The sequence below is a fragment of the Scylla paramamosain genome, chromosome 16 (assembly GCF_035594125.1).
Source record: "Scylla paramamosain isolate STU-SP2022 chromosome 16, ASM3559412v1, whole genome shotgun sequence".
NCBI lineage: Eukaryota > Metazoa > Arthropoda > Malacostraca > Decapoda > Portunidae > Scylla > Scylla paramamosain.
In genome coordinates, this window is record NC_087166.1 from 122,959 (window position 1) to 140,840 (window position 17,882).

A 17,882-nucleotide genomic window follows, 5' to 3' on the forward strand; every position below is an offset into this window, starting at 1 on the left:
CACACTCAGGTGTTCAATAACGTGGGTAACATTTATGGGATTGCGCCCATAAGTCTTCCCCTGACACGGTTCATATGTGCGGATGATTTTATTATTTTTTTCATAACAACATTTTAAATTGGCTAGATTTGTTTGCTAACTTGCATGTGCTCTTCTTTGCAAGTGATAGATCTAAAGGTGACAAGTGCAGTGACAGGTAATAAATTGAATACGGTGTGCAGTCCCTAAGACAAGACGAGCCTTAGTGGTCGTCGGCTGCTGGTTTGTTTACGATGCATCTGCGGCGACCCACACTTTCCTTCTCTCGCCTCTTGTGGACCTGTCTTAGTGGTAGTGCGACGCCTACGCCTCCTTCACGTACCTACATAACACGGGCATACACTACGACAGTGTCTCAGCACAAAGATGTGGACGAGAGTATCAGCAAAAAACTGGAGACCGGCAAAAGTGGAGGCGAGGGTGATGGTGGGGGACTGAATCTCTCCACTGATTCGGCCTTGCGGCGCCTGGTGACCTCGCTGTCCACCGAGCAGCAGACTGTTCTCCTCACCGAACTCCACAGAATCCAGGCAGAATCTGCCAGGAAGAAGGCCGAAGGTAACTGTGAGGTTACATATAAACTTGCAGTTAAATATTTTTTTCTGGAATTGTATTTTGCTTTTACATGATACAGTCACGAACACCATTGCTTTAAATAACATTATTCTATTGGTAAATTCTACCATTTACTTGTGAAATTACATGAACAAGGTGCCGTTAGATATCACAGTAGAGTGATTGTACCTTGAGTTTGCTCAAATTAAATTAAAGAATAAAATTGCTCCAGTCTTACTTACTTGTTACTTTTGTAGAATTTTGCCTAAACGGGCACAGCTGATGTGGACCCCCGCTGCTCCCTGTCAGCTCGGCTCTTTGATGTAGTAGGGTAAAGGGTTAACTGAAGATCCTTGAAGGAGAGATATCAAGAAGTATAACTTTCCACAAAGAACTGTTGATTCCAATAGATATAGTGACGTGGCACCACAACATAGCTCCTTTCCTGTGTGTCACATCTAGGTAAATACATCTGCTGTTTGCAGAAGAAAATGGATGTTGCACTGTGCAATACTCTGAGGTGGATAATGGCCCCTTAATTCCCATCACCCTTTGTGCTAAACTAATTGACTGCATAGTTTCAATGGGTTTGTGGAGTGTCTTGAAAAGGAGAAGTGTTAATTTTAATTTAGCACCTGTCTGGCTTATTTCAGCTCAGAATCCAAATGGGTGTCTGAAAGACAAAGATGAATTATTTTATAATTATCTTTCATTGAAATCCATTGATAGATGATTCCAAGACATGATTAGGCCTTTGAAAAATATAGGCATACAGGACCTGTCTTCATTTCCATTGTTAGTGTTGTTAGTTTTCATACTACTTCATTGATATGTATAAGAAAAAGGCAAGTTGTACATAAAATATTAGGTATTGTATAATTTCCTTGTTTAGTAATGAACTAAATGTATCTTATATTTGACTTTTTTTTATTATAATCTAAGCAGTGAATCACAAGGACTGAAAATAACCTGGCACCTTACTAAAACTAGTTTTTCAAGTAAACCAACATTCACACTTTGTGTGTCCAGAGAAGCTTGCATCCTGGCGGTGGAGGTCTCGTTTTGGGCGGCCTGCATCCCTGCACTCCCCACAGCCTGATCCAACAGGCACCTACTGTGCCATCCCAGAAGAATGGCTGCGAAAGAAAGCTGGTAAGTTTTATTGATTTGATTTATTTTATTTCTTTTCTTTTTTGTTTTTGTTTTTGTTTTTGTTTTTGTTTTTTTTCTTTTTCTTTCTTTCTTTCTTTCTTTCTTTCTTTCTTTCTTTCTTTCTTTCTTTAATTTATTCACTGATAAGTTACTGAAACTTTTCTTGTTTTGTATTTGTTTTCCATAATCTTGGATATTGTTTCCTGTCTTCTGAATTGGATTGCATTTTCTGCACAGCATATACTTTTATTTATACTAATTATTATCAAAATTGATTTTTGTTGTTTTTATATTCACATAAGTTTTCTGAACATTTTCTTTCTTTTCCCTTACCTTGGCTGGTATTAACTTCCTTTTACTTTGAATTTCATTAGTCTTTATCTGTACTAGAGCCTTCCATGCTCAAAGACAACAATAGTGACCAGCCACTCCAGTCTGTCTTGAATCTTGATCTAGATGTTACAGGCAACTTACTTGTCTGTAAAATCAACATCAAGAGTGAGTGGAAAGAGTTTAGGAGATGTAAGTGTTAAATACTAGATGGAAATACACATGACATGTGGTAGGACTTGATAATAATTCTTGTAAGGGAGAAACTAAGAATCTCATCAGCACTACCCATACAATATGTAACAAATATCTGTTAAACTCTTTCAGTTTTAAGGTCACCAACTTCCTCACTCTACTCTCACAGCTCATGGATAAGGGTTTAAGGTGAAGAGAAGGTGCCAGAAGGGTGATTCCATGAATATGTGAATCCTTAAATGGCAAAATTGCAAACATGAAGGGAGCAGTATTCATTATATAGATGATATAATTGTGGATTACACTGTAAGATTAATATCTAAAATCAGTGTCTAACAAGTTGCTTCTAAACAACTTGTCTTATTCAGTTATGATTCTGTGATAAAGCACTTTGTAAATTATCATGAATTTCCTGAAAGATTTTCTGCTGATATTATTGCAGTTTCTGTGATCTCATGTGAATTGTAATTTGAATTTATTTATTGTTGTAACTATTTCTGGGGCAATCATGAAGAAAGATCTTCAGTCAAATTTGAAATACTAGATAGAATATTTAATTTCTTTTATTCAAAATAACTTGTGCTTTCCTTTCAGCTGAGAAGAACAGAACCTCAAAACTCACTGCTGCACAGCTCAGACAGTGTATGTATGATGTATTTTTTTGTGTATTCCTCCTATTCATCAGTGCTTGGCCTTGTGTGAAGACAGCTACCTACATAAACAATTCTCACATCCTTGTGGTACAATGAAATCTATGATATGTGGATTAATTAAAACAGAGACATGTATTAACATCTTCATTCATACTATTCTGAATATTCTTTTAATGTTTCTGTGGGATGCTTTAGCTAAAAAGTTTCATTGTGCAGTTTTACCTAAACTCTCAAATCAAATAAGTGGTCATTTGTTTATTTTGTTTCCTCAGTTAATTTATGATACTTTCTTATCTGCACAAGTCTCCTGTTCCCTTGCTAAGGCCTGAACCTCATTTGTTGGATGCAAGCACCTATGGGAGGGTCTGGAACTATGTTCAGCATTGTTCAAGTTAAATTCCTTTTACTTGAGTTATATGTTTATGCTTCTAAGTGTTAGTTGCCTTTGTAAAATAAATATGTATGCATGAAACCAATGCATACCTATGTAAGATTCAGACAGGATATACATAGGTGTAATAAAGGGCAAGTGATTTTAGGGTAGACTTTTTGGAAATGTTTTCATGTTCATTCTTAAAATTTACTTGCATAACAAATACTTAGATTGACTCTCAAATTGAGATCTAAATTTAATTCATTGTTGAGGATTTCATGAGTTTCATTAGTACTGATATTCAGCTGATAATGTAGGAGTGTTTTAGAATATCTCATGTTAGCATGAAACTGTTATTGAGGTGTAGCATGACTGTGTGTGAATTTATACAGTTTCAGCTTTTCTTGGTGTAGTTGGTTTATTTTTATCAGAAAAGTTATTTTTAGCTTTGAGTGCAGTAAATTCAGTAGGACAGGAGATCGAGGCATCACTGACCATGCTCTGTGCTTCCAGTGGCTGTCCACAACGCTCTGCCTTTCATTGGCTTTGGCTTCCTCGATAATCTAATCATGATAGTTGCTGTAAGTATTGGCTACAGACTTTGTTGAATCATATCATCCTGCCTCTCAGTCTTGGGAGGTAAGTTGTACAGCTACACATAAAGCACACAAATCTTATGCAGCATATTTTCAGTTTCTGATTTGGTTATTTGAGAGAACTTTACACCTTCAATTCAGTGCCAAATTATTCATGAGCATTAACAGAATAGAATTATTCATTACCATTAACTTTGTAGAGATTGCGAGATTGCCACAAGCACTGCCACCAAATAGGTATTGGAAAGAAAAGCTAGTAACCAGGTAAGCTGCTTAAAGGTGATAATTATCTCAGTCCATCCCCACCTCCATGTAGTTCACACTGTTAATACACATTCTAGGGTGAACTCAGTGGGAAGGATATATCAAACATCAGCTGATATTCAACCAGACAAACTGAGATCCTACTCTCAGGTTAACACTGACTTGGATTAGTCACTGCAGGGATGCCATTGTAAACATGCACATTGTGTAACAACAATTTTTTTGTACACACTTGGAATATGCAACAATACAGTACCAAAGATCTCAATGTATTAAACTAATTGGGACTCAAGCCAAAATATGCACTATTTTTCTCAGTTGGGTAAACGGCTTTAGTTATATTTTATTCGAATGTAAGTATAAGCTTCCTTGGCCCTGGTCATGACTCTGTTCATATCACCTACAAACTCCCTGAGTCACAGCTAGTTTCATGAGCTAAATTTTTAACCAAGCTTCACCTGCAATAAGAGTTGCTGTTTATGTGATGTCACAGAGTGGGCAAGATATTGTTTATGATTCTGCATGCATCTTTTATCATTCATTAATGTGTGCAGTAAAGGTGTTTTGCCATAACTCACAGTGACTATAGCACTCTAGGGCTGTACTCAGGACGGCTGGGTGATACTTGTAAGTCTCTCAAGACCTTATTGTTATCTAGCCTATGATGAACAAAGACCTTTAAGACTACAAGAATCACAAAAAGAAGTTAAAGAAATATGTATTTGGCAGATACTATGAGATACTCTCAAAAAGTTAAATAACTAGGCTTGTATGCAAAAAGTCCCTACTTTATTTAGGTTTAGATACCAACACCTTCAAAATAGTCCCCTTGAGCTGCAATACAGTACTCCTAGCACTGTTATCACAGCTGAGATGCTTTCAGGAGGTCTTGTTCTTGAAGCATGTCAAACACCTGTGGTGGTGTCAAAAAATGGCACCCCTTCAGCTGCAGCTTCATCTTTGTGAAGAGAAAGAAGTTGCAAGGGGTCAAATCTGGTGAGTTGGACAAGTATGGAAGGTAATCATGCTGTTTTGAGCAAGAAAGTTACATTACAAGAGTTTTGTAAGAGGATGCATTATTGTCATAGAGCATTCAGTATGCTTTATGTTATACTTCAGGCCATTTCTGCTGAATGTCCCCTCTCGTACACTTCAAAATTTTGTAGTAGAAGTGGTTATTGATGGTTTGGTCCTTGGGGATATAAATTTTCTTTGAACAGCTTTGTAAATATCAGAGATAGTGATGAGCATTCTCCCAGTTGTAGTGACTTGCCTTCTTCAGGTGATGGACTCATCCAATGTAGAGACTATTGTTTGATTTGGGGATTGTACCTGCAGACTCTGATCTTGTCCTCTTGTTATGACCCTCAACATAAAGGTTGTGTCATTTAGGGCACATCAGTGGAGCTCTTAGTGGACTTTAGGCCAGTGCTGTTGCCATCTGCCTTGGAGGAGGTTCTTGGTTTACTTTGGGAACAGGGTTTCTAGAACAGTTCAGCATTGGCATTGGAAGTGGTGTATTGCTGCTCAAGGAAACTACATGTACCTGTTTTGAATGGAACAGTGCCCAGACTTAAATCAAGTAGTACTTTCTTTTATACAGACCTGTTCTTTTTTCCTTTTTATTTATTTATTTATTTATTTATTTTTATTTACTTATTGTATTGAAGGTACTCAAGAAATAAAAAAGTCCAAGTGTAGAAAGTTAGAGGAAAGAAAATTAATGAAGTGATATAGGCAAACAAGAGAGCCCATTAGGGAGTTCTGTTAAGAAGGTGAAACTCCTGACTCAGGCAAGGCCACAGGCCTCAGCAGCAGAGCCAAACTGGCTGAGCACTTTTTATTGTGACTTCCTGATGCACTTTTTATTGTGACATTGATGTTTATGGAAAGGTGGGGATGAGTACTTCCTGAATGTAGCCTAATGACATTTTTTTTAGGGGTCCATATATATATATATATATATATATATATATATATATATATATATATATATATATATATATATATATATATATATATATATATATATATATATATATATATATATATATATATATATATATATATATATATATATATATATATATATATATATATATATATATATATATATATATATATATATATATATATATATATATATATATATATATATACACACACACACACACACACACACACACACACACACACACACACACACACACACACACACACACACACACACACACACACACACACACACACACACACACACACACAGAGAGAGAGGGACTAGTACTTAGGAAGTTGAGATGTTAAAAGTAAGAAGAAAATGTGATCAAATTGATGCCAAAGTTTAGGAATACAAGAGGGGTGATGCCCTTATAAGTCTTAAATCTACTTTAAAGAGATAAAAGTAAAAATGTAGGGGTGAAGTGAAAAAATTGTCATAAAATGACTATAATTACACAGTTATTAAATACAATTCTCCTCACAGATAATAAAGTACTGATTGCAGAAAAAAGTCAGGTGATGTGATTTAAAAATTATAAATATCAAGTTGATGAGATTGATTGTTCTTGTTCATATAGAGCAGGAATTAAATAGTTAAAGGAATGTGAAATTGAACTAAATGAGGAAAAATGGAAGAACATGAATTTAAGTATTTTGGCATAGTCCTTTTCATGCATAGATGCTTGGAAGGTGAGACACGAGAAAAGATGAGCATGGGCAAAAGTGGATGGATCTGTAAAGTGTGTGATGAAAAAAGAAAGGCAAAGTAGGTTAAGAAAAAAAATGCATGATGGAGTGATTGTACTAGTGATCACATATCCGAGTGAAATTTGAGGAGAAATAAAAGATGAAGATCATGGATCCAAGCGGTACAAGAGAAATGCCTGTGGCACAAGAAGAATGAGTGGTGAAATTTGTTTTTATAGCACATTTGACAGGTGAAGCAATAAAATGTGAATTGGCAGGTTGGGTCAAGCACAATACTTGAAGATGGTTTGACTACACAGTAAGAATGGCTAAAAGTGAGTGACTAAGAGAGTGTATATTAGATGATACGTGCATTATGTGGAGGGTGACATCCACTGAAATGGAGGACACTGTTCCTGAGTATGTGACAGAAAGGGAAGAAAAGATATTAAGGGAATTTTAACCTTATTAAGTAAGGAGGGCATACAGGGACAAAAAATATATTTAGACATCTTTGTTTTGGCTATCCCCTTTGGATAGTCCTCAGGAATAGAAGTCAGATATAGGTTGATAGACAGGTAAAGGTTAATAAAAGTATTTTTAGAGGTGTAGGGACTTTTCAATGTGTTTTTTATTATCAATTGGAATGATTGTACTTTTATTCTTTATATTAGTTGTAATCTTGCCATGTGAATTTAGCCACCTTTTATTGCTGTGTCCTTACCTGTCCTTTATCTGCAACTGGTGCATTGTGCTAAAACTTAGAAATCTTTTCCCCTTACTACCAAGATTTTAAGATACTATTTCCTTCATGATTCTCATATCAGTTGACTACTATTTAAGTATCTTTCTCATAAAACCTCATTACTTACCTACCTCTCTTCAAGAATCTGAGTCTTTCAAGGCATCCATGAGTATCCACAAGACTACAGTGCCATGTCTCCGGCAGGGTGACTACATTGACCTCACTATTGGCACTGGTCTGGGCATCAGCACCATGGCAGCAGCAGCATTAGGCAACACAGTTAGTGACTTAGCAGGCATTGGATCTGCATGGTATGTGGAGAACATTGCTGTCAAAACTGGGATCAAGCCACCAGAGTTGAGTCCTGAACAACTGGAGGGCATGGCAGCACGGTGGTCAGCTAACATGGTGAGATTTGGTGATGCACATGGTAGCCTCACTCAAAAACCAGGAGAGAATGGCTTTATATTCTTTGACCAGACCTCAGTCTTGACTAGATTTGGTTCTTTATAGGATTTTAACATAGCCTAATCTGTATATACTCTCTCTCTCTCTCTCTCTCTCTCTCTCTCTCTCTCTCTCTCTCTCTCTCTCTCTCTCTCTCTCTCTCTCTCTCTCTCTCTCTCTCTCTCTCTCTCTCTCTCTCTCTCTCTCTCTCTCTCTCTCTCTCTCTCTCTCTCTCTCTCTCTCTCTCTCTCTCTCTCCCCCCCTTTTAATTTCTAAAATTTATTTATTTATTTATTTATTTTCTTATTTAGTTGTATTTACCTAGTTGTGGTAAACGGGAGGAGAAGCTATGCTCATGCAGTCCTGTCTCTATATCTACTGTCATCCAGCTTGGTTTTGAAATCATGAATCGACCATGTGTGAACCACATCTTTTTCCAAGCTTTTCCATGTCTACTATTCTTTGAGAAAAGCTGTTCTTTTTAATATCCCTTCTGCAGATGACCCTTTTTAACTTTTTTCCATGTCCTCTTGAATATCTTGCATCCCATGTATTTCAAATCCTGGTGGTCCACTTTTTCTAATCCATTCATCAGCCTATACACGACAATCAGGTCTCGTCTTTCCATCTGTTGTTCTAGCGTCTGTAGATTCAATCTCCTCAATCTCTCTTTATATGATAAGTTTTTTGAAGACTTGGAAATAACCTTGTTGCTGACCTCTAAATTCTCTCCAATTTCTTTATATTAATTTTTGTACTTGGTGACCACACTATTGCTGCATATTCCATCCTTGGGCATATCATAGTTTCAATAATTTTCTTCATCATTTCCTCATCTAGATATCTGAATATTACTTTCATGTTCCTCACTATTTATGTTTTTCTCTGGTGATAAATTATCAAATACAGTTACTTGCAAGTCCTTTTCCATTGTTGTTTTCATAATCTTTTCATTTCTCATTTTATAGTTGCCTAGTATTCTCTTTTTCCTCTTCCCAAATTCCATCACACTGCATTTTCTGATGATGAATTCCATTTCCCATCTATGATTCCATTCCCATATTCTGTTCAAATCCTGCTGTAGTGCTTGACAATCCTCTTCTCTTCCCACCTTCTTAAGTAATGTGGCATCATCATCAAACAAACTCACATAACTGTTCACTCCTTCCCTCATGTCATTAATTTATACTGGAAACATTACTGGAGCCATTACTGACCCTTGTGGAACTCCAATGATCACTTTCCTCCACAAGGACTTTCTATCTCTAATTACTGTTCTCATTTCTCTCTTTCAAAAAATCATCAGTCTACTTCAGAATCACTCCATCTAGACCTTCAGTGTTTTGATCTTCCACAGCAATCTCTTATGTGGCACCTTATTAAATGCTTTCTGTAGATCCAGATAAATTCCATGTGCCAAGCCGTCTCTTTCTTGTACTATATTTATCACCCTTGAGTAGAAACATATCAGATTTGTTGTGCAAGATCTCCCTTCTTTAAAACCAGATTGCCTGTCAGTCAGTCTTTTCTTGTCTTCTTGGTACTTAATCCACCTGTCTTTAATTATTCTTTCACAAATCTTAGCAACAACATTTGTCGGGGACACTGGTCTATAATTCAACAGTTCTTCCTGACATCCCCCTTTATAAATTGGAACAATGTCTGCTCTCTTCCAGTCTGTAGGGATTTTATCCTCAGCTAATGAGCTCATTGTGATACTATGTATCTTCTCAGCCAATTGTTTGCTGTATTCCTTCATGATCCAACCTGACACACCATCTGGCCCAGAGGCTTTTCTCACATCAAGACTCCTTTATTTTTCTCACTTCTTGAACTGTAACTTGTATTTCTTCCAGGGAGCCTACATGTTCTTCCACCCATTCATGTCCTCTAAATTCACTCTCTCTTGTAAATACTGTCTGAAAGGAATTGTGAGTGTGTGTGTGTGTGTGTGTGTGTGTGTGTGTTCAGGATATTATCCAACACTGCAGTGTGTCTTAGTAACCCTGTGTTTCAGGGTCGTGGTTTGGGAGTGGTGCTTGGGTGCCTCCTTGGGATGTTTCCATTATTCTTCTTATCTAACCATGAGGAAGACAAGAAGGTGTTGGTTTTACCTAACCATGAGGAGAACGAGAAGGTGCCATCATTGTCTGACCATAAGGAGGACAAGAAAGTGCTGGTAGATGACTGAACTCTACTATGTCATTATTGTTGTGCAGTTGTATCCTAGGTGCTGTGAGGATTTGCAGGTTCCTTAGCTCCATCTCTATTCCAAGTGGACACACTAGAAGACTAATGATGCATTGCTGATTATCTGCCAGATTTATGATTAGCTGTGTTTTTGTTAGTACAAACATTTCAATTCAAACTGCTATGTTATATTGGATTCAAGTGCCACTTGATGTATCCATACATGTAGCTAAGGATTTGAGGCCCAAGTCAGTAGGTAGGTGGATGCCACAACCTTGTGATAGCCTGACTACCTACATATAATATTTGAGGTTATAGTTACTCTTCAGGCCTGCTTTTCTCATGGAGCAATGTGTTATTGTTATTTCTCTGAATCGAAAGATGCTGTTGAAGAATCTAAGTTTTTCCCTATTTTCTATTATTTAATGTAACAAAGACATAACATAAAGTAAGTTCTCACATTGTGTGAAACCAGTGCTTATGCAGCTCAATGTATTTCTAGATGTAGTTGTTACTGTTATGAAAATTCACCTTCAGTTTTAGTTTTTGTGCCACCATGGCTGCTCTCAGAGTGATTGTTCAGCAGAAGAATGATTGTGTAATGATTGCATGGATGTATGAAAAGCAGCACTTTTTGGCAGCAAGGTTTAACCCCTCAACTGGTGTAGCTATATTGTACCCAACAGGCATTCTCACTTATACATTTAAATACAATTTTATGTTATTTAAAGTTCAAATGTATGTTCATTAGAATTTTACCTCATGATGTTAATAGACATCTTGGATACAGGTGCTAGTAGTCAGATGCAATAGTTTAGAGCTGTACTAAGTCAGTATTTATGGTTGCTTATTCATGGCATGGAGAGGCTTAATTGAAATGTTGAGAAATTAGCATAAAGTTTTAGATAACCACTTTATTGGCAATGTTGATAATATTTACTTTTCACTATTACTTGAATCAGGTTTAGGAGTTGGGACCCTAAGTTTAAGAGGATAAAGCAAATTTATTGGAATTACTAACACAGTAATCCTTAGTTAGAACTGTGATACTCGTATAACAGACACCACTTCAATGGACTAAACATACTAACTCAAAGTTAAATCAGAGATTTTAAGGAGCTAACATTTTTTAGTAAATTGTTGGCTGTAACACAGTATTTTATATAATTTAATCATGAAATATCACTTCAAATAGATTTCAGGTTCAGTTACTATCTTTGGTAAATACTGTCTGAGAGGCAGTTGAGGTGACTGATGTTGGTCATATCCTGGCAGAAGCACATGGGTGGCAATCAGTTTGCAAAGGCTTGCATTATCTCTCTCTTCTCTTCATGTCAATCTAACATAACATGTATTTGGTAGGGTGATTTCATAGAATATCCCTTGAATGCATGCCCATTGCATTGAAATCAGGTATTGTACAACTGTAAATGTAAAATAAGATGGCTTGCCTAAATTCTTTGGGCATGACTTTATAAGGAGTCCGTTCCAGAAAAAAATATAAATTTTGAAGTTGCATTTATATCACCTGTATGGTAGGAATAGGCTTGAGTAGAAAATAGAAAATCAAGGGTTCCAATTTTGTATGTGATTAAGATCATTAAAAAATCATTTAAAAGAAAAACTGACCTGGGCAGATAGGCAATAAGGCTGAGTAAGTGTCAATCCCACATTAATGGTGTTGTTGAATATAGTATCATTCACTTTCAACATTCCAAGTCTGGAGTTGTCCCCATATAGTTTCAATTTAGCTATCAGCATTTATGACATGAATTAATTTTTATTGCAAGGCTTACCCCTACCATAACCTAAGTAGAAAACAACAAAACAGCTCCTGTGAGCCACATGCCTTGCAGAAAAAACAGGACCAAGAGTATTTGGGTTAGAACACTGTATGACACCATTTGCAGGAAATTAGGTGATATATTTTATTGATAAGGGTAAACAGTGAAAATAACTTTTCACTTCACTAATGAATAAATGCATTGTTGAATTTTGTTAAAAACACAAACCCACTGGTTTCCATAGGCCATGCCTTAACTACAATCAACCTCCCATATTGTATCTAGTTATCTGTTAATGTAAACACATCACGAGAGTTCAGTGCAAAACTTATCCTTTTAAAATCTCCTCTGTAAATTTTACTAATGTATGTCTCTGATACACCCTTGTAATATCTTTACCTGTGTGAGAATAGCTAGATGTGTTGTAACCGCTAAGAATTGCTGTGAAATGCCCTTGCTTCACATGGTTATGGCTGTAATCAAGAATGTATCTGAGATGACAAACACCATCTTGCATGTAGTGTGACTTATGACTTGCTGTCTTGAATAGTAATTTTAAAAGAAGCTGATGAATCTCCTAAATGAATATCCCTTGATACAGAGAGTAAAGCTCCCAGGAAAAGTTCAATATGCAAGTTAGAAGCAATATGTGAATGGTGAAGGCAAGTTTGGGTTTAAAAATCTTCACAGTATCAAATGAAGGTGAAGATTTTCTCAGATCATTAGTTTAGATCCCACAAAATTAGTTTATAATACATCAGACTTTCCAGAGTAATGTACCTGCTTTGGAATTGATAATCTGTTATAATGGATAACAGTATCAAATGAAGGTGAAAATTATTTCTCAGATCATTAGTTTAGATCCCACAAAATTAGTTTGCAATACATCAGACTTTCCAGAATAATGTACCTGCTTTGGAATTGATAATCTGTTATGTTAATGGAGGATTATTGAAGAGATGTCCAGGGGTTCCTGGTAGTGGAATGTAGTGGAAGGAATTGTGGTGTCTGTCACCCTTGGCTGACTCTAGTCCATTGAGTGTTAACATGTTTTAATCGCATGCCTAGTTTCATGACAAGGTTTGTGCTATATTGCAAAGCTCTCTTTTAGTAGAACTATTTTATACTGAGCATTTAGGCATGCCATCAAACCTACCTGTACCACACCTAAGATGATTTGAGAATACCCTTGCCTTCAATTAAATGGCCTCTATTTTTTTTTTTTTTTTTTTCTTTCCTCCAGATAAGTTCTTTGTTACTACTTTGAAGCATAGGAGGATGTGCAGCAGGTGTGGAAAGGAAGGTTTCCATGGTTAATGGTGACCAGAGAAAGTGACCTCAGTCTCCTTCCTTCACCTAGCTGGTGGTGAGTGGCCATAACCAGTCACTGTATGACATAGACAGTGTCAGAAAGCAGTATTGTCATGTGTTGTGGTATATACATTAAAATTATTGCCATTATCCTCAAAGAAATGAAACATTCATAATATTTTTAATCTTTATCAAAGAAATGGATGTCCTCAGATTTATATTGAAACAATAACTAATGTATCAGGCAAGAGAGGAGTATTGTGACTGATGTGGCAGAGTGGTGGACAGGAGAATCCCCACAGGGGGTATGCTTAAACACTCGGTATGAAATAATTTTATTATAACTTGCAGCTGGTGGACGGGTTTCTTACCACCATTACATTTATCCGTCATGGAGCATTTGCATATATAGTACTCATGATTTTAATATTTGTTTGAATTTTATAAGAATTTATTGTTGTATTAAACATTTCTTAGTGTGATACTTAGTTTTCTAGAAGTTTTAATGTAGATGAATGTTATGTAGATGAGTTATTTGATATTGTTATTTGCATGTCTATATAATTATAAATATTCATTTGTCTGTTGTATTGTCAGTCCAGTTATCTGCAGAGTCACTTTCTTTAAGAACATAGTCATTTCAATTGTAGGTGTAGATTACTATCACCTAAGAATACTTACTGAGGACCAGTTACAATTATATACATACAAAAAGAAAAATCTTGCATTTTTAGAAACATTTACATACCAAGTGTCAAGTCATTTATAAAAGTTAACAAATGTCTTAGTTAATTCAGTTAAAAAGTAGATATTTTTCTAAAATTGTAGTGGCCAAGATGAGGATATTTTACAGTGCGACAACAGAAATGCACTTTAATGAAGTCTTGTTGTAAAGGAATTTTTAAACAGGTTTTTATGAGCGTGTATGTTGAGTTGATTGATGAAAGCAAACCTATTATCTGGTCAGACATTTATCAAGACTGTAACATAAACTAAGGTTTTCTTAAGTGTATCACTGTAAAATATATTACTTTGTCAAGGTATTCAATTTTCTCTATTGCGCAGTTTTTCTGATCCTTAAATTTAGATAACAATTATTGAAGGAAACATAAGAAAACATGATATAAATTTGATATTGTACATCAGCACCATTTAAATGTAACTGAATACAAATATTAGAAAAGCATTTCCAGGAGTTAAGAAACATTTAGATTACCCTCATTATAATCCTCATCATAGTCGTGATCATCATTGTCATAACTGGATGGTATGCAGGATAGGGATGAAAACAGAGTTGTGTTTTATTTTGCTTTAATAAGGCTATTTGTTATGCCTTAACTAATCACAAACTATTATTCTTGCTAACAGAGAAAAAAATAGCTTCGTGCATGTATATTAAATATTCTAATAAGTTTGTGTGATGAATGTACAATAGCCTTTATTTTTTAAACAGACGAGATTAATTACATAAAATTACAGAGAGATGAATTATATCGTGCAAGAATGGTGAAGCTACATGTTATGAATTTGGAAGGTTGTGGTGATGATAAAGTGTGAGGACAAGATATTATTACTCATAGAAAAGAGGAAATTATGGGAGGCATCTGGAGTCTTTTGTTGCCATTGCTCAAGGAAGGATATCCAGTATTATTTACATTATTGAGAGAAGTTTTGGAGTATGACCTTTCAAATAAGTATTGAGATTAGTATATGTATTTGTCTTGTTATCCTATTAATGTATTAGAATATTGTATCTACCTACTTGAAATTAGCAGCCCTTAAGTAGGGAGGGGCATCTCTTCATAAATTTAATTTTAATTTGAGATGATTGAAAAATTGGTTTTATAGTGGAAGGTTTCAATTATTGTAATACTTTCAATAAATAGTAGATAATACTGCTGTATGGTATATAAATTCTATAGAACCAATAAAATTTATGTTGCTTTTATGAGAGGCTATATTACCTAGTATGCAAGTATGCAAGAAATGATGCAACAGCCTGACAAATGTTGTAAGGAATTGCAGGTCACTGAGAACACAGTGGGACGTCATGGCACATAGGTAAGGTGCATGGAAAATATTCATATTGATTAGATGAATAAAATAATTCTGATCAATATTTTTTATTAACTTGATATATATTGCTAAAAAGGAGTTTCTGCCTTGAAACTGAAAATCAGATTATGTCAGGAATGTTACGTAGGAGGTGTGCTGTAGTGACCTTTACATTTCCTGTCAGTTAGGTAAATATTCCCTTGTTTGCTATTTCTCTCTCTCTCTCTCTCTCTCTCTCTCTCTTAGATTGTGTTCACATCTCTTAGATTGTGTTCACAGCCTATCACGAAAATATTGAGACTAGAAATTCACCATTAGCAACATTTAATGCCGAAAAGCTGCAGAGGAAATAGAATGCTTGCTACTTCGCTTTATCACAATTGCTATGCACTACAATGCCTTTGCTGTTTCCATTACGTCTCAGCTTTACAGATAAACTAACCACCTGCTGAGGGTATCTGGCTAAATGAAAAGTGTATACCTCAATTTTATATATATATATATATATATATATATATATATATATATATATATATATATATATATATATATATATATATATATATATATATATATATATATATATATATATATATATATATATATATATAACTGAACTATAGGCAACGCACAATGAGAACAAATTACACAAATGGGAGCAAATAAATAGTGGATATATAAAGTAAACCTCTGTTTTATATATCCACTATCTATTTGCTGCCGTTTGTTTATTTATTTATTTTATTTTTCATTGTGCATCACCTATATCTCAGTTTTTTTTTTCATTTTTGTTTACATATATATATATATGTATATATATATATATATATATATATATATATATATATATATATATATATATATATATATATATATATATATATATATATATATATATATATATATATATATATATACTTCAACAAATGAAGAATTCATGGTTTGTCCTGTTCACCTCATCTATATCTTGGAACTGATCTACTCTCTCTCTCTCTCTCTCTCTCTCTCTCTCTCTCTCTCTCTCTCTCTCTCTCTCTCTCTCTCTCTCTCTCTCTCGCAGGTATTCCATGGGAGAATAGCTGTATTGTGACTATGAAGTAGTGGCAGTGTGCCAGATTGTAAAAAAAATTCTTGAAATCTGAAATTTTGATCTTTTTTTTGTCAGAATTTAAGAAATTACTGTAAAATCTGAAATTTTAACGAAATTGTCAGAAATTCTTCAGAATTTTTACGTCTTGTATTTTTGTTTATTTATTTATTTATTTTATTATTATTATTAATAATTTGTTTGTTGATCTATTTATTTATTTGTTGTTTTTATTTAGTTATTATTTATTTATCTATTTTATTCATTTATTTGTCTATTCATTTATTTATATTTTTGACAGGAAATCGCGAAATGATGGGAGTTTTCAGTTGGCGGTTCCTTCTCATACGACACAGTCACGCACTTCCAAAAGTAAGTAATTGTGCCTTGCTGCTTTTCTTTTTGTGATCTTTTCAGCTTTGCATCGCTTCGTAGGTCCATTGCTTTCCTTCGTCCTCCTCAGCCTGTGGGAGAAACGGAGCAGAACACGGAGTCTCTTAACATCTAACCTCTTAGGCATATTTCCCAGGCCTGCGCAAGGAACTTTTTCACATCTTTTACAATCTTTTCCTCTTCTTCCTTGCTCCCATACAATCCCAGCACGGCGAGAGTCCCTCTATCTACTTCCTCCCGTCTCGTCTACCACTCAGTCACCTATGATTCCCACAGTTACCTCTATAAGGCTTCCTCTCTGTCGCTCACATCTACACCACTCCACAATAAAGTGTTCTATCGTCTCCCCTCCCTTCCCCCCCCACCAGAAGTTACAGTCTTGGTCCTGCTCGTCCCTACTCCTGGTTTTAACTTCAGGTGTTACTGTCTTTGCTTTAAATTTGCCCCCACCCCCCTGGAACCCCCCTTAAGGTAAACTAGCCTAACCTAACATTTTGTAACCTCCTAAGGAGGGGGGGCTTCGCCCCCTTGGATCCCGCCATAAAGTAAATTTATTATTATTTCTGACAAGGCAAAATGTGTCTAGAAATGCTCCAAACAGTGAGATGTAGACTGCAAAGGGGTATCGTTACGTACGTTATATTTGTTGAAACTGCAATGAAACCATGGTAAATTTGCAGTTTCAACTAATACTCCCCCCTCGACCCACCCTAACCTACTAGACCCTTTCTTAAGGTAAAGTAACCTAATCTAACAATCTGTAACCTCCCCCTTTGTCTAGAGTACACGAGAGACTTATATCTATGGTTTTTACACTGTTTTGGAGCCTTCTTATGGAATGTAGCAATATTCACTTATTCCCACATGGACAGTATTTGTTCTTTCTCCCATATAGTCACTAACAGGGCGTACATTTCGTTGGTTAATGCTTCCCCGCCATATCTAAGGAGTTCTTTAGGGATGTGATTCATGTCATGCGTCATGACGCTCCAATATGACCAAAACATGAGCAGGTGGGAGGTGGGAGC

General features: G+C 35.5%; 1 protein-coding gene across 2 annotated transcripts; it reads left to right on the top strand.

Moving 5' to 3' along the window:
• Positions 1–41: 41 nt before the first annotated feature.
• On the top strand, positions 42–15,265 carry LOC135107850 (transmembrane protein 65-like). 2 transcript variants are annotated; one of them, XM_064018137.1, is made up of 6 exons: positions 42–597; positions 1,624–1,746; positions 2,866–2,913; positions 3,811–3,878; positions 7,792–7,995; positions 10,052–15,265. In XM_064018137.1, the coding sequence occupies exons 1-6, from the start codon at positions 273–275 to the stop codon at positions 10,223–10,225; spliced, it is 942 nt and encodes a 313-aa protein (XP_063874207.1). In that variant the 5' UTR covers positions 42–272; the 3' UTR covers positions 10,226–15,265. The 2 variants fall into 2 exon arrangements, with proteins under 2 accessions (XP_063874207.1, XP_063874208.1); XM_064018138.1 differs by having other exon boundaries at positions 13,252–15,265.
• The last annotated feature ends 2,617 nt before the right edge of the window (positions 15,266–17,882 follow it).

Bases quoted from the DNA above. Each gene is read 5' to 3' on its own strand.
- LOC135107850 (XM_064018137.1), top strand. From the start codon at position 273: ATGCATCTGCGGCGACCCACACTTTCCTTCTCTCGCCTCTTGTGGACC. The intron at 1,747-2,865 runs GTAAGTTTTATT...CTTTCCTTTCAG, and splicing joins ATGGCTGCGAAAGAAAGCTG to CTGAGAAGAACAGAACCTCA. The intron at 3,879-7,791 runs GTAAGTATTGGC...TGTCTCCGGCAG, and splicing joins ATCTAATCATGATAGTTGCT to GGTGACTACATTGACCTCAC.